Below are 16,838 nucleotides of genomic sequence, written 5' to 3' on the forward strand. Positions count from 1 at the left end.
GCTGAGACTTGATAAAGTGAATGAATGAATTCCGAAGCCTGAACATCTGGTATGTTTTGCGAATACTATTCGGAAGCATGAACAACGTTCGTAGCCCACATTCCCTGTCTGCGAAAAGTTTTGGCTCGAACTTGAAACAAATGAGGACCTTGGTTGCTTCGAGCATTCTCTCACGGCCACTAAGACGTATATAGGCCCTGTGAAGTTCTGCATTGTTATTACTGGTTGCCAAACGTTTGACGACTACCAAGCCCACCGAATTACGATAGAAGGGATTTGGGCCGGTGCCTTGTTTTTATGGCTGCAGCAAGATATACTTTTGAGTAGCAATACAAAAAGTTCAATGAAGGCATGTCTAATCCGCATGGCGCACTATAAGTTTCTATTGCAAGTCTTGACCATCCCATGTGAGTTATTTGGTCCGGAATTGATGAATGAGATTGCCTCTTGCAACAAGAACTTGAAAGGGGAAGAGAGAAAGGTAGTCTCTTTTCCGGGGTAGACTACGTAGATATATCGATGAGCAAGGCTATTCAATTTGAAGTTGTATATTGTCTCAACCCGGCGATCTGTAAGGATGGAATCAACATACCCAAGTACACAATTGTCTCACATACTCTTTTTCATCACGCAAAATCCTTGAAGACGTCTCGTCGACTGGACCCCTTTTTTCTCGCTGATGATAAATTTGTGACGCAAAACTGCCTGTAAATCTGCACATACACTGATTCTGATGACTGGCCATATACATCTCAAAACTGCTTATTTACAAGCTCAGTCAGCGTCCAGACCAAACATTTTACGAATAGTAGTAGAGGAACGTTGCTCAGCCTGCTTTTGTTCTATCGTTGTTGCAATAAACGCCAGCGGCTCCTGGTAGGCCACGAGACAGCAACTAACGAACCGAGCCCCCCTACACTCTAGAAATCTGGCAAGGATACTTCAATTACAGCTATGTACAGGAGTTCGACTTCGATATTCTCCTAAAGCCCCACCTCATCCCGACTTATTCCATCCCATCCTAAAGCTTGGAGAACATAACACCTTAATGCTCGCCAGCAGGCGCATGCAAGAGCAAAACCGGATCCAGCAGTTTCACCCGCACGTCCTCCGTTCCCTGACACGGACTATGGAAGGGAACGCCATCCAGTGTTGCTGTTCCCAAATCTGCCTTGGGGTAAACATTATATGGATATATATAGATATGTACACCTGCTACATACGTATACGTAGGCAGGCAGATATGGACAGCCGAAGCGACAGCATACTGCAGTATTTCCTACAGCGTCTTGCTGCCCCTACTCTTGAAGGCCTGAAACGTAGCACTCATTCAATCGGGTCCCGAGCACATAGCACGACGGCATCGCGGACTCTACGCCGGCACCTCCTCTGGTTTCGGCGTTGGCACGTCGCCCTCTTCCTCAGCCGGGGCTTCGGGCTCGTCATTGTGCGTGGTACTTCCAGCCTCGTCCTTGTCCCCCTGAGCGGACTCGCCCTCCGCCCCATTGCCCTCCGCCTCATCCTCCGCTGTCCCGTTCGCTTGCTTCGGCGGCGGCTGCGCGCTGGTTGTCTTTTCCCTCCTCCTCCTCCTCGAGTTTCTCTCATCTTGGGCCGTCTTCCGCCTGGCCTGTCTCAACATTTCCCTCCTGTCCTCATCACCCTCGCCTTCGTCACCGTCCCTCATGCCCTGGAGTAGCATGGCCGCTCTCTGCGCGACATCGTCCTCCCCTTCTTGGGGCGAGGTAACCGAAGTAGGCGATAGCAGGTTGCCGCCTACGCTGCCGGTCCCAGCTGTCTCGTCCGAGGCATGGCTGTCGACACTCTTTGCACTCATAAGACCTTGTTCCACCTCGGGAATCTCATTGATCTCTGGGATCTTTTGCCCCGAGGCAACGCGCACCTGGTGCCTGTCCTTGAGCCTTGCGCGCCTCCTCCGGTCTCTCTGGTCTCGTGTCTGCGGCGCCGCTGCACGAAGCTTCTCGAGGAGGCTGTCCATCGCTCCAGCACTACTAGGGCTGACGGGTCCAGCATCTGCGAGGCGGTCGGAACGAATATTGAGTGCTGCGTTCTTGCGTCGCATCGACTCCTCGTTGCGGCGTCTCTGCTCCTCGAAGGTGACGTTCTTGTCCCGAGACTTCTTCCACTCCGAGATGAAGAGGGCAAGCTTCGCGAAGAAATCTCGTCTAGCATTGTCGTCTGTCGGATCCTCGCCATAGAACGCCATGATTTCCGCATAGGTTCGCGACATCTCCTCCAGGTACAGCGACATCTGCTCGGCCTTGCGTCTAGCTTCCTTCATGGAACGCTGTACAACCTGAGACACGCGATCTTGTGGATGGAATTTCTTGGGGTCAGACAGGTTACCGCTGTCGAGCGACATTTGCACGTTTCGAACGTTATCGATGTATCGCTTGGCGTCTGTCTGCAGCTGCTCGATATTGATCTTCTGTGCCGTCATGACACCTTGTATGTCGTTGACGAACGAATCCCATTCGGGGTACTGCTGCCGGACGATGCGTTCCACGAGATCTGCGAGCGTGGATTGGTTCTTGTCGTCCTTGACCATGGCGAGACGAGAAAGTGAGCTGAGCTTGAAGCCCCGAGCCTGTTTGTTCGCATCGTTCATGTAGTTACCGATATCAAGGATCAGACCCAGAACATTCATCAGGGCGACCGAGTCCCTGAGCGATTCAGAAACCTCAACGACTTGTCGCATCTTCTCAGTGATCTCGTCATAATCGGCCTCGAAGCTCCTCGTCAAAGCCAGAGCTCGCATCCTGCTCTTCCAATAGTAGTGGAGCTCGAACGCGGTCTGCAAGTAGATCTGATCTTGCCTCGTAAGTTCAGCCGGATCTTGCTCACGAGCAACTGACATGGCGTCCGGTCCCGTCCAGTCTTTGCTGTATGGCGCCATAACCTTGGCAGTGTTCTCTGGAATATTGCACAAATCATCCTTCTGAAGGAAATCCATGACAACAGGGTTGTCGAGGACGTCAGTATCACAGTGAATGATCATCTGCACAACCTTCTCAACAGAATGCTGGGAGAACTTAGAAAGAGCGATTTCTGGAAATGTGTTAGCCTCTTGCTCCAGTAAATTTCAGATTGAAAGGAAGGACGACTTACCGAATGCTTTCCGCAGATCATTGGAAATAAGCTGCTTCTTGTCATCCTTCTTACCACTGGCTCCACCAAGCCGTTTGGCTTCCTTTGCCATGAAAAGCTTCTCGACTTCGTCCAAGATGCCCTTCTTGCTGAGCTCGATATATTTCTCTTCCCTCTCTTCTGCAGTAGGAGCGTGAGCAGCCCAGTGAGTGGAGGAAGCCTCGTCCACCTTGTCCCAATGCAGAGCCTTGAGCTTCTTCTTTGGTCGCACCACAGGAAGACCAAGACCATTCGATACTGACAATCCAGGCGATTGAGGTAAGTAATGGCCGTGGGGACCAGCGCCAGGCATTGGTGGAGGAGGCGGGGCGCCCGGGACTCGGCCGATCATGCCTGGGGGAGGTGGTGGCGGAGGAGGAGGCGGTGGGCCACCACCGGCAGTTGGCGACAACATGCCTGGCATCGGAGGAGGGGGTGGTGGAGGTGGAGGACCAACGCCTGGAATCTGACCTGGCATCGGAGGCGGCGGAGGAGGTGGCGGAGGGCCAACACCTGGGATTTGGCCTGGCATAGGGGGCGGCGGCGGAGGGGGCGGAGGTGGTGCGTTTGTGCCAGTGATCTGGATCTTGGGCGTATCGTCGCTGGGTGTGATCGGTGATTGCGTCTCCAGGCTAGGGTGAGACGGGCCAGTTGTCGCGTCCTGTTCACCCTCAGAGTCGCTAGCATCGTATTTCTTGACCGTGCCTTTGATTTCACCCAAGAGGCCATTAGCCTGTTTGGGATCCATACGTGGCCGGCGTAGTTCGACGACCCTAGGTTTCTCAAAGACAACATCTTCGTCTTCACCCTCCTCGTCTCCAAGGCCTTCCTGAGACTCGAGTTTACGATTAATTCTCGTGTTTCGGTTCACGCTGCCGAGCACACTGTGAGTGAAGTCGCTGGGATTGGGTGGTGCGAGGCCTGCTGGCCCGTAGCCATCCATTTCCTCACGCAACGCCCGTAATCGGTCTGATGGCCCGGTATCTTCGCCCCATTTCCTACCCTCCAGCTTGAACTGAGTTTTCTGTCGCTCGATTTGCATGGCCAGACGGTCCATGAGCCTCTCACGGTCCAAAATGCCTTGCATGCGGGCTGGGTCTTCGGCTGCGTTGCTGCCACCCTTAGCAGCGTTTGAGGCTGCTACATCTTGGGCGTCTCGGAGCATGAGGTACAGTTCACGAGTCTCGAGCTCATAACGTTGGGCCTCCTTTGCCCGCAGGTTTTGAATGTTTTCGAGCTCGGACTTGAGGCTGTCCGCTTGCCTCCTCTGCGCCTCGATGAACCTTGCCTGCTCATTCAGTTGCTTCTGAAGCTTGGCGACGAGTCCATCAGCGCCCAGTTCTAGCTGTGCCTTCATCTCGTCCCTCTCAGCCATAGCAGCCTCCGCTATTTGCCGACCCTCGAGGGCCTCATCAAGGGCTTGACGAGCCTCAGAATCCGTGTGTAGCTTGTCCAAAAGACTCTGGACGGTGAAGTTCAGACTCTGCTTGAGGTCCATATCCGGCAGCCGCCGGTCCATGGCCACGTAGCTCAGCATCGAGTCAACGAGCTGGAACATCCTCAATCTCTCCTCACCATCGCCCTCTCGTATGAGGAGCAGATGTTGCAGCGCTGATATGAAATAGTCTTGCGTCTTGGTTCCCTGCAGTCTCGACTGAATGGCGTCCGCGATCTGTACAGGATCGTTGAGGTCCTTAACCTCACCTTCAATACTATCCTTAATGCTGCTGTTTTCTCGCTCGAGCATATCCTCGTAATCGATAGCCTCGTTATTGCGGAACCGTTCGATCTGCTTGTCAATGAGGTCGTACTGGAACGCCTCCATCTTTGTGAGGATGCGCTTGATACCGCACGCCCCGAATTGGGCCCGGATGTGCATCCGCAGCTGCAGGTCATTCTCAGGTGCGTCGATGATCATGTTGATGAGGATAAGTGTTGCGACGGCGTATTCCATGAGCAGATTCTCCATGCCGATACCACCGCTTCGAACCTCTTCACTCGCACCAACTAGACTGCCCATCTTGCCTCGGCCATCGACGGTGACCTCGACCAGCCGCATCCATGCGTCGAACCTCCCATTCTCGTTTTGCTGATTCTTGACAACATCCATCGCCTGGATGACCTTGACGTGGCCGTCGCCATCGCCCCAATGACACAGAAAAGTCAAGACCTCGCTGACCAGCTTGCGAGTACTTAACCTTGGTGATATGAGAGATGTGGCCAAGGCCACGATGACTTGCTGATGTGCCAAAGCATCATCGGCACCAAACTTGTTGTTCATCAATGCCTTTAAACATTTTACAATATCATATTCGCGGTCCAAATTCTTGGTGTCGTTCTTGGTCTCGGGTGCCGCCGGCCCAACAGCTTGTTTGCGATTGAGCTTCATGAGAACGTTGGTGAGAGCGACTTGTCCCTGACACTCGATGAAGCGCTTGACCCATCCGATCTGCTGTGTTCTCAAATTGACCTCCAGACTTCCCAGGCCTTTGGTGTCGAGGCTGTTATCCATGACCTTCCTAACGTACCATTCAGGGCTGCCCTCCTCGGCAGCAGAGGCCGCGACATCGAAAGTTTGGTATTGTCCGGGTTTCGCGGTGGTCCGTCTCTTCTGTTCGCCTTGCCACTCGGTGAGCCTGTCCTGGTAGATAAGTGTCCATTTCTTGGCGGAGGGATACGCGAGCATCTGGCGTTGGGCCTGTTCCGGAAGGTTATGCCAACCACGCTTCTGCATCAGCTGTAGAAACATGTCGTCGATCAACCGGTCTTCGGGCTTGGGGAAGTGGAAAGCATCGCCGGGACTCGTAGGGGAAAGGCCTCCTGGAAACTTGGTCAGGCGATGGGAATCCCGATTGGAAAGGTTCGACGCGTAGCTACTCTGAGAGGAAGCACTGGGCAGTGCTGTTCTGGATGAGCGAGAGGACGAATGCGCGTATTCATGGGAGCCTCCATTACCTGAAAATATACTAGATTGGTCTGTTGAAGTCCTGCCCGCGGATGTTGCATACGAGGTGTACTTGGAACCATGGGATCCTGCTTGATGTGAACCGTCCCGGGCCGGCCCCCATTGCTGATACTGCGTCTGGCGGCCGGTGGAGGCCATGGTGATGTTCGATTGCCTCCCAGGAGGGGGCCGGGGGCCGGAGAGGTGGGTGCTTGCATGGCTTTGAAGGGAGGACGGGTCGAAACTGGGATACTGGTGGAAGTCGGCGGTGGCCTTGTTCAACTGATGCGGTAGTGGTTCTCTTCGGACGGGCAACTGGTCGGGCTTAGGCAGGTATTCGACGGGAACGGGGGAGCGGCGGCCGTTGGCTGTACTGTCATAAGGTATCGTCGAGAAGACGCCTGCCACCTCGTTGATACCACCTCCCTCGGCCGAGTTGGGGCGGTCGAGGGATATGACGGACGAATCTCGATTGTGTCGCGAGGAGCGTGAGCCTGCTGCACTGCCTGCGTCAAGCTGCTGGTTTATTACAGCCAAATTGCGGCCCTCATCGCTGGTGGCTCTCTTATCGGCCTTGTGTTTCCCCCTAGAAAATAACGAGGCCATGTTGGGTGTCGCGCGAGGACGAGCCTCCTGGCGGCAGTCGTGCCTTGTGCTCAGTCCTTGTTTGTGCGTTGAGTGAGCCGATGGGAGCGTATGTCAAAGGGCAGACGGCTCGAGGGTTTGAGTGGGTGTTTGGAGGGAGGGGAGGGGGATGACCGAGGGTCGCAAACTGGTGGAAGGGTGCTGCGATCAGGGTGGGCAGGGATGGGATTATCGTCGGTGGCGGCGTGTGTCTCTGTGTCAGTCTCAGAGCTCGAGGCCGATCGCATTGTACCCGTCGATTTGGATCGGATGGGTGTCCCGGTGGACTGTGATGCGCGGGAGGGTATTGGCAAGGAGAGACTGCAGGCGCATAATCAGGCTTGTTTTAGCATGCACCGCAAACCCGGAAAGCCAGCAGACTAGGTGCCCAGCATCGTCCGTACTTGGGACGGACAAGTGGAGTGCGCGGCGCGGGTTGGTGGAGAGGGCAGAAACAGGAACAAGAGAGACAGATGTACGACGTTGCCGGGAATCTCGAACGAAGCCTTGGGGGGTTTGGTTTAGGTTTCGCGAGATGATGGGCCGGGTCGGGGCAAGTCCCAAGGCAGCACAAGGGTGGTGGGTGGGTGGTGTGGGTGGTGCGTGCGTGCGTTGCCTTGCTCAGCATGCCCAGCTGTGGTCCTGCCGAGCCCCTGCGTCGGTTGCGTGAGTGCGTGCGTGCGTGCGTGCCGAAGGACAGGGGCACACACGAGCCAGGTCTGGTCTGGACTTTTGCCTGGCAGGCCTGGCACGCGGGCAGGGCGGGCATAGCGGGCTCTGGGCTCAGGCTGGCAGACTGGAGCCGCAGAAGCCCAACCAAACAATTGATTTAATTTCCCAAATTGGAGGTTCCACCAGGACCAATACGACCAGTTCTTGCCTAGCATCGCAACGTGCACATACTGATATGGCAAGGTTCTGGAAGATCGACATTGGTGGCGCCTAGGTCCAGAGGTCTAGCTACAAACTTTGTGCGCCTATCCGCCTTCCTCATCCTTGAGGTGACCTCTAGACCTGCTGCAACTGCCAGCGCTAATTTGCTGGAGCAGATCATACTGTTCTTTGAGTAACCAGTTACCAGAGGCCAAACCTGTTGTCCAAAAGCAGATCGATATTCACAGTATATAATACACACACGCAAGTCGGCAGCCGAGTCAGCTGGATCCGGAGATGACCTCGTGCGCTGGTTTGCCTCATTTCCAATTCCAATTCTATCCCCCATCACCAATCCTAATCCCCGTTCCTCGTTTCCGTTTCCGTTTGCAACTAACTATAGACACGTATGGCCAGCGTGCCTACATTATACATTTTCACGAGCATGCTACCTAGAAATGCAACCCCGTTGAATTGGTTGGTATCGCCCCTGAAACCAACCTGGTTTCAACCAACACCATCAGATGCCACCATGCTCTTCTTCACCTAGTAAGTGCGGAGTAGCAAGCCAGTAACCATTCTGGAGATTTGCAATGTGTAGACGTCCCAATCTTGTCCACGTGAAGCCCAGCCCAGGCCAGCATGATATGATGACCCAGTATCCCAGCGTCCCAGCATCTCAGCATCCCTGGAGATGAAGCTGGAGCTGTAGCAGCGGAGCAGAGGACGAGGGAGCATTGACTCCGTGGTTCCTGGCATTATAGTCTAGTATATTCCTTCTGCAGTGTACCTGGGAACTTAGAGTCCGGCTCCCACTAGTCCAGATCCACGCGCATCCCCTCCGCAGGTGACCTTGAATCTATAGACCATGAGCCCCAGGTCCAGAATCAAGCCCGGTACTCCTAGCTACGGGATCTGAATGGTCCTGCAGTGTTTCCCGGACGCCGGACTAGGGTCGGCAGACAGATTTCCTGGGCTGTGGTATCCAAGTCCTCGGACCCTTCCTGAGCCAATTTGGGAGGGGGGAGGGACGGGTGACATGCGTAGAAGTACCCTAACCCTTCAGTGGGAAAGTGCCTCAGACCCGGCGCTGCCTTGGTGTGCTGTAGGATGCCGGAGACGATTGTGGCTGACGACGATCATCTCGAAGTGTCAAACTAGGTCTACCTATCTGACACGGAGCATCGACCTCGGGTTTTCGTCGTAGTTGCAGCTGGTTCCTGAGGCCGACTCGTTTCAATTGGATCTAGAGCCGTAATCGAACCCTGCCAGAAATGCGCAGCACTTAATCCAAGTGACGCCCTCAATACCAAACCAACGCTACCGTCCACTTGTTCTCAACCGGTCAGCCGCAACGCCGTTCTCTCCTCGTCCTCCCGAGGGGATCGCTAGTCATTCTGGTATATCACTAGGGCGTGACATCTAGCCCTCCAGAAGATTCAGCATGGGCTCTACAATATCCACAGCAAAGGCAGGCTCGCTGCTCCTCTCTCGCGCGCGCACTTCCGTGCCCCTTTGTGCACACAACCCACGACCCACGGCTAATGGCTAACATCTCACGGTCAACAGACTCTAATCGTCCCGGCGATAATAGCCCTGATAGTCTTCCTCCTCGCGACCTACATCCTCTTGCCCCTGTGGCAGCGTACTCGCAATAGCCGATACGGGGCGTACCTTCCGCTCGAGACCATCTCCAACGGGACCCAAACTGTCCGGGCCAGGATACAAAACCAGATCGCACGGTGGCTTGTACCATCCACCTGGCGGGAGAGGCTACAAGACCGGCTGGTCGTCGCTGGTAGTCCGGGGTCTGACAATGGGTATGACTCTGACGAGGGCGAGGAGCTGGATGAGGTGCCGGAGGATGAGGACGTGAGGAACCGCTTGGAGCGGGAAGCCAGGAGGAGCAGGACCAGTGGTCGGCCGGACCTGGAGCGGAGATTAAGTCGAGAGTGAGTCTGCTGCGCGGCCGGCCTTTTGCGATGGACTGCTAACGGACCAACAGCTTGGAGGAGGGCTTCCGGGATGATAGTGACGAGGAGGCCGAGCATGCGACAAGGGCGCGGTAATCTTACGACATGGCATGGTCTGAATAGCGCTACATTGAACGATACCCAATTATTGTGCGTCTTTCACCGATAAATCATACATCAACTGTATAAAAGCGATGCGAAACGATCAAAAAGGCGTCTTTGTGAGGTAGATCACAGTCGCCTGACACTGTCTAATACTCCGTGGAAGTGCCCGCTGGACGTCCAAGTGATGCGATGTCGAGGAGGCCTGGGAACCACGGCCGTATAACAGGTCTACAGCATACCAATCTTTACAAGGAAATGCTCTAGGTTGGTAGAAAGGGCCGATTGTCTCGGCCAGGATCCAGCCATGACGGCGTTTTGCAGATCAAAGAGTATCGCAATTAGGCAGCCTTCTCCATATTGTCCCTGGATGTATGAAAATGTTCAAAGCCAGCCCAGGCTGCAGGGTCAAAAATTCGCAGGCCAACAGTCAAGTGACTGGGGCAGCAGCGGTGTTGGACCTCCACATGAAACCCAGACTGTGCACACAAGTACAGGCGCAGCGTCGTGTGGAAGACAGCTCTAAGCAGCTTTTCTAGCTCTATTCTAGAACAGATACAGATTATCTAGTCTACTTTATCGGGCTCGAGAGAATATCAAGTATAGTGGTGAGCAGTGAAGCGAAGTGAAGTGGGCATAACTGGCGCTGCAGTCGTTGGATATAACTATACGGTGTGCAGCACACATGCAACCATCCAACCCCTGCCCCAGTCACCTTCACTTACAGCACGAAGGTACATACATCCACTTCCCTGCATATAAGCGGACAACCTATTTCGTCCGTTCAGCCTTGTCAACCCCCGCCACCTTTCAACATCCATGCCTGCAGCTTGACCCGACGTGGGCTATTTCATTGCACTTCACACCACTGCCGTGGATGATCAGTGACATAGAGTCCGCCATCTGGGAGAGGCAGAAACACTGGGCAGGTAAATTTCGAGGTTGGCTGTTGCTAAGTTCCCTTCGCTACCCGGATTGGTTTTAGGCGAGGCACGGTTTGAGGCCAAAGTTGAAGCTTATCTGTCGGCGCACAGCAAACGCCACGGCTTTAGAGACAGCGTTTCGCTAGCAATGCTAGCAATCCCGTCCGAGGCCGATCTCATGTGGTCACGCTCGGTTCGGGTCAGCCACGAGACTGGTTGCACGTACTTACTTGTACTTACTTACTGCCTTGCAGCAGGACGAGAACCAACGAAGCCAGCCCAGACTAGGCTCTTCCTGTCCTGTCCTGTCCTGTCCTGTCCTGTCCTGTCCTGTCCGAGGCCCTCCACCTGCTCAGCCCATCTTCCCCGTCCCAACGCACATGCACATGAACCGTACGCACGCAAGCAAGCAACCGCCAACACCCAGGCCACTGCACAAGTCCCAAGTCCTAAATCCCAAGCCCACTTCCAACTTACTCACTCCAGCCATCCAGCCATCCCACCCCTCCCCGCCGGCCAACTCACTTCTGCGCGCTTAACCTGCCTGCTGAAGTCTGTCTACCTGCATAGGTTATCTTTCCCACCCTAGCCCGCTTCCTTCTCCACCCACACTCTTACACACCCACCCCTCCAAGCAAACCTGGCCTGTGACCCATGTGGCACGCCTCCGTTGGAGTGACGACCGCATCGCTCTACGACAACTAGTCATTCGCACAGACTTGTGCGTCTCTTTCTCCTTCTCTAGGTCTGCGCCCTTGCCCAAGCCTTATCATTTTCCCCTTACCCAATCACCGCATCCATGTTGGGCAGGCTGCAGCTGCCTTTCAGTCAGACTAACACCTCAACTTCACCCTCGTCTTGTTCCTGGGCTTTGGCCGCCGCGCTTCTGACACACCCTTTCGTTTTCCCTTTGGTGTCATTCACATCTACCGCCGACCTCCTCGACTACATCTCCTGCTGCCCTCCTAATCTTGGTTCTCTCAGACGAGGCATCATGAAGCCGGTTAAGCTGAAGTCGCCTGTCAAGACCTCGGTCGCCCGTCAGGAGGAGCACTCTGACCTCCACGCCATCGACCCAGCCTGTGCCATCTGCCAGGTTGATGTCGGGACCAAATCTCCCGATGGCATCAAGGAGGGCTGGTCAATCACTCCCTGCGGCCATGTCTTTGGCAACGTGTGCATCAAACGCTACCTCGCCATAACGGACAAGCCACTGTGCCCTGTCTGCCGAACCGACCTTTTCCACATCTGCTCACACCCGGTACTGCCAGCCCCTTACAATCGGACCAAGTCAAAACTGTCCCGCGAGGAGGCCGCGCACATGAGCTTTCCCGGAGACACCCGAAACAGCGACTGTCAATATTGCCGGCAGCAGAGGCTCAAGCTGGCGAGACGCCAACGGGTGCAGGAGATGCTGGAGGGCGGCCCGCGAGAAGCGGCAGAGGGCCGGAGTGACAGCGATAGCGACAGCGACGACGACATGGAGGGCACCAGAACACCAAGGACGAAAGGCTTGAGGTGGGCACTGTCGGCACTGCGTATAGCAAACGCCTTGGCAAGGCTGACACTGGACGTTACGCATATTAGGAAGATCAAGTCGCTGCACCCCGAAGAAGATGAGGGCGCCGAGAACGACATGATCGTGGCCGACTCCCCCCAGCTGGTAGCGACGTCGAACCGAGACCTCCCCCCCGTGCCGGGCGCCTATGGCTACTGGGATGTGGCAAAGAAGGGGCCGGACTGGAAGTTCCTGGCATTTTACGATTCACAGGAGCCTAAGATGAAGACCACTCCCGACCAATTTTCATGAGACCAGGGAAAGGGGCAGGCGGACGACGTGGGACGCATTATCCACATGACGCTCACATATACTACGGAGTAGCGAGAAAGTTGCGAGCACTACAGGATGACAGAGCGAGACTGCGACTGCGAATGCTACGATCTGGGCATATGGTTCGGAAGCTCAGGGTGGACAAGGCGCCTTGGAGCTGCTACGGCCGTGTTGGGTGTTTTCAACGGTTTTCTTTTCCAATCTGCTGCTCCCGGGATATGGACGTTAAGGGCAGGGGTGTTCTTTGAAGATTGGCTTGCTTTCTGCTGAGGCGTTTCCGAATATGAGTTTTGTCACTGTCTGATGAGCTGGAAATCGGTTCTTTGCATCAATACGCCGTGGACAGGAGCAACATGGAAGCATTGGCGGTGCACTGAGACAAGATGGGGCGAGGCTGGGTGTTCGCGCGGGCGGAGACGACGGGATGATCCAGGCGGGGTAGCTTGTCCTTTGACAACCCCAAAACCCCACCTGGATGGGGTGGTCAGCCCGCTGTCATTACAAGGGCCAGGGGCCCCGTCTGGTGGGGGAGATACTGGGGTAGATTTCCTAGCACCACCTAAGCTACAGACGTCGCCGATAGCCGCGCCGCGCTATACCCCTTCAGCAAAGCAGTAATCCTTTTAGCACTACTACGTTCCGTTCAAGGTCCACCACGAATTGTGCATGTCGGCCCCGCTACCCGTGGTTTTCTGATTCCTCCACCAGGATTTCTTTTCACTTGACCCTTCCAAACGAGACTGACCGATTGACTGACTGGTGGGAACCTGCGACGCGTTTCGACGCGTCCAGATGGGCCCTCGGCTGAAATTTGCCCACGATGAGGTTCAAGACGGAGCTCAAGAACATTCGCACGTTCAACAAACTGATAGCCGCCCTGAACTCCCTCGAGAAGATCGCCTGGGTCCGCCTCGACGATGATACGGCACGGTTCACCGTCATTCCTGAGACGGGTTCCCAGGTCTGGGCGTGAGCACCTCGAGCCTCCTGCCAAAAATCATGGGCACAAACTTACAGTCTTCTCCTTGTAGCTCCCTCTCCATGGACTTCATCTTCAACGAATACCACATCCAGTCCGCTGAACCCTCCAACACCATCAACCTCGAGTTGCCCCTCGGCCCTCTGCAGCGCGCCCTCAAGTCCGCCATCAATAGCGACCATGCGACACTGCGCCTCACGAAGAAAGACGGCATCCCCGTGCTCTCCATGACCATCCACACCACGCCCGAGCAGCGCTCAAATAATCCCCAGCCCGCAGCTCCCTTCCACAACCGACGCGCCGGCGCAGACGGTGTCCACAGAGGTGGTACTGCCAGCCGTGGTGGTGACGAGTACGACGACGACGATCCCTTTGGCGAAGCTGACCTGGAAGCCCTCGAGCTGACAATGAAGCGCGAGCGCGAGAAGGTCATCACGCACGACATCCCGGTCAGGGTGCTGCACCCAGACACGGTCGAGACCATCATGCAGCCCAAGGTCCGCGAGCCCGACGTTCACATCCAGCTGCCCCCTCTCATGCAGCTCAAGGCCATCTCGGACCGCTTCACCAAGCTAGCCCTCACCACGTCCAGCGGCTCCGGCGGCGGCTCCGGTTCCAGGGCCGGGGCGTCCGCCGCCGGCGCCAACGGCCCGAAGCTGGAGCTGTCCGCCAACATGCACGGCAGCCTGCGCCTGCGCATAGCCACCGACGCCCTGGACATCGAGAGCGTGTGGCGCGACCTCGACAACCCGGAGCTGGACCCCACGCAGCTGGCCGTGCCCCTCGAGGAGCACCCCAGCACGCGGTTCCGCGAGGCCGGGCCCGACAAGTGGGCGACGGTGCGCGTCGACGGCAAGGACTGGAGCAGGGTGCTGAGCGTGGGCCGGCTCGAGGGCCGCGTCATCGCGTGCTTCGCCGACGACCACGCCTTGATCTTGTACGCGTACGTGCCGCAGTTCGACGATGCTACGGCCGAGGATGCGGTGGTCACGTATTATGTTTCATCTTACAGTGCTTGATATCGAGGGGATGGGTTCAATTAATTGCATTTCACAATTGGGTCATGTGAGGAGTCCGCGGTTGGACGGCGTTGTGGGGGAGAATCATTGCATAATAGACGCTCAGCAGCCAGTACAGCAGCTATACCGAGGCTTCTTGTTTCACGAGGAATAACAGGCCGGGATAATACTTCCCATTTTTGACAAGACACAAGTTTTGGGGCGTGCTGCTAGTGAGTATTTTGGGGGATTTTAGGTGAGTTTTATTAAGTTCTATGTCCAATTTACACCCATGAGCCGAAACTCCAATTCAGGGTGGTTTTTTTTTTTCCTTTCCTTTTTCTTTCCCGTCTGATCATGAGTCTGATCTCATGCTTTAGAATTGGTGTTGCTGTGAGTCTTTCCCCTTCAGTCCCCTCCACTTTCTTCATCTTCGCACCGAATGGGAATGCAACTGTGAGGAGTGGGCGAGTACTGGCTCAACGCCTTCGCAAAGTTGGCTTCCCATTCTTCTCGGGCAAGAGACGATTGGGTCGTTGATGCTACCCAGGTTGTCTGCATCTCGGTTAGTAACTGTATGGTCAGCTGAAGCTGGGGGGCACCCACTGTGCTTGTTAAGGAGTTCCCCAACAGTGTACCGCTGAGAGGGGGCACTGCGTCACCGTGGATTAGGAGACGAGACCTCAGGATAGATTGAATATCTTCTGAGGGCCACGGCCTTACCTGCTGCGTTTCGAAGCTAAGTATGTCAGCCTCGCTGAGAGGACGGGGACTGGGGACAAGAGTCTGGCCCCAGGAGAGAAGTGACGCCGCCACGACCAGTGTGATATCGATCTCCTTGTCCTCTTTGTCCTGGAACAGAAGGCCTACGCGTACAGAGTCCCGTATCTCCTCTTCTGTAACATGGTGAGGCTCATGTCTGCTTCCGTAGCAGGAAGGCCAATGCGTACATATGGTGTTCCTGATCTCATCGACGGAGACAACACGGACGCGTGTGACTGGGCCGTAAATCAGCCACTCCTGGGGCAAGCTTGTCCACCCCAAATCGGGAACGTGGATAACGGGCCAGGAATATGACAAGTCCACAACAGCTACAAAGCCTGGGCCCTCGTTCATTTCCCATTGGAGCTCGCCGAAGCTGCCCATGGAAAACCATACGGCCGTGGCTAAATCCGCGGTCCAGCTGGTAAATGGAGTTTGGAAAAAGTCACTCCCAATGTGCTTGGAAGCGAGTGCCGTAACTGCGACCTTGGAGAGTTCATCCAGGTGCGATGGAAGGCTCGGGGGCTCTCGACTTACCTGGGTGTTCGAGGCCGGCAGGAGGTTCTGCCACGCAAATGGGTAAACTCCCCGGGGAGAATTCAAGCCCAGCGCAGTGGCGCGGGTTCCAGAATGCCAGCCCCTGAACAGGACACGGGGAAGGTTGTCCCGCCTGAGCTTATATTTGTCGAATCTGGTGCTGGATAATTGATCCATCTTGAGAAGATTTTGCTTTCCTATGCGATTTTACTCGTCTTTGGCGGAGACGATTTCCGAATTCTCGCTCAGGCCGGGTGTGCCCAGATTTTATATACTCAGGAACGGTAGAAATATGGTAACGTAGAACAATGCAATTGTGTCTAACAACATAGTCCTGATGATTTCCATCAGGGATACTAACAATCTCATTGTTATACTAAGTCTCCATTAACGGGCAATATCATTGTTCTAAGGAATGCCAGAGGGTGTTATGTTTTCTTTGTACAAAGATTGAGGCCCCATGGGAAAGCAGGAACATTTGAAGTCTTCATTAGCGAGAGAGGGCATTTCACATATGCCGTGTCTTTTTTCTCTTTTCTAACACTGCTATGAACAGTCCTCCTGTCTTCCAGCTACTGCATTTGAACATCGTAGGCCTCCTTCACAGTCCTCTCCTGGTGGGGTGGTCACGTCTCTTTAATTTGTCGCATGAAATCTCCAAGAGCTTCACCGTACAGATCCAGTGGTGGAAAGCAAAATTGTTTAAGTAATTGAGCACCCTTGCTAAATTCGTAGAAAACAATCATAACCAATAAAGAATTGATATGGTTTGTCTTTCCACCTTTGTGGTTGATCGGATTTGATTAGACTCAAGCCATGCAATTTGTAGTGTACTGACCCAGGTCTTTGCATGCCTCCTCTATATGCTCTATGTTTGAGGAGCAATTTTTGTGGTGTGGCATCGCGTTAAGTCTCTTACACTCTGTCACAGCACATTGTTGTAGTATAGACTTTTAAGTAGACAACAATAATGAAAACCGCTTAGCTGCACTGTCATAGTCTCAGGAATTGATATAGAACAAAGTAAGGTACCGCATGGAAGTCTCTTGCGCATAAAGAAAATGTGAATCAATAAGGGCTGCTATCATTCTCTTTGAGATCAAGGTCGGCCACAATTCTTTGTTTTCATGGCCCATGGACAAAAGAAG

The 16,838-nt window shown here is 54.7% G+C and overlaps 5 protein-coding genes across 5 annotated transcripts; 3 read left to right on the top strand and 2 right to left on the bottom strand.

Annotated features, from left to right (window-relative positions):
• Window positions 1-1,372: 1,372 nt before the first annotated feature.
• J7T55_003491 (Cytokinesis protein sepA) lies at window positions 1,373-6,694 on the bottom strand (the record flags this gene model as incomplete). Its single annotated transcript, XM_053143520.1, has 3 exons — window positions 1,373-3,066; window positions 3,127-6,050; window positions 6,153-6,694. The coding sequence occupies 3 exons, from the start codon at window positions 6,692-6,694 to the stop codon at window positions 1,373-1,375; spliced, it is 5,160 nt and encodes a 1,719-aa protein (XP_052993741.1).
• Window positions 6,695-9,029: 2,335 nt separating this feature from the next.
• Window positions 9,030-9,654, top strand: J7T55_003492 (uncharacterized protein; the record flags this gene model as incomplete). The annotated part of the gene is made up of 3 exons (XM_053143521.1): window positions 9,030-9,092; window positions 9,155-9,537; window positions 9,591-9,654. The coding sequence occupies 3 exons, from the start codon at window positions 9,030-9,032 to the stop codon at window positions 9,652-9,654; spliced, it is 510 nt and encodes a 169-aa protein (XP_052993742.1).
• Window positions 9,655-11,382: 1,728 nt separating this feature from the next.
• J7T55_003493 (cell cycle checkpoint protein) lies at window positions 11,383-12,393 on the top strand (the record flags this gene model as incomplete). The annotated part of the gene is made up of 1 exon (XM_053143522.1): window positions 11,383-12,393. One exon carries the CDS (start codon window positions 11,383-11,385, stop codon window positions 12,391-12,393), a length of 1,011 nt encoding a protein of 336 aa, XP_052993743.1.
• An 841-nt stretch (window positions 12,394-13,234) lies between these two features.
• Window positions 13,235-14,412, top strand: J7T55_003494 (checkpoint protein hus1; the record flags this gene model as incomplete). The annotated part of the gene is made up of 2 exons (XM_053143524.1): window positions 13,235-13,383; window positions 13,446-14,412. The coding sequence occupies 2 exons, from the start codon at window positions 13,235-13,237 to the stop codon at window positions 14,410-14,412; spliced, it is 1,116 nt and encodes a 371-aa protein (XP_052993744.1).
• Window positions 14,413-14,799: 387 nt separating this feature from the next.
• J7T55_003495 (uncharacterized protein) lies at window positions 14,800-15,867 on the bottom strand (the record flags this gene model as incomplete). Its single annotated transcript, XM_053143525.1, has 3 exons — window positions 14,800-14,946; window positions 15,115-15,257; window positions 15,342-15,867. 3 exons carry the CDS (start codon window positions 15,865-15,867, stop codon window positions 14,800-14,802), a joined length of 816 nt encoding a protein of 271 aa, XP_052993745.1.
• Window positions 15,868-16,838: the final 971 nt, after the last annotated feature.

This window comes from Diaporthe amygdali, assembly GCF_026229845.1.
Source record: "Diaporthe amygdali strain CAA958 chromosome Unknown NODE_14_length_1008325_cov_65_372321, whole genome shotgun sequence".
Classification (NCBI taxonomy): domain Eukaryota; kingdom Fungi; phylum Ascomycota; class Sordariomycetes; order Diaporthales; family Diaporthaceae; genus Diaporthe; species Diaporthe amygdali.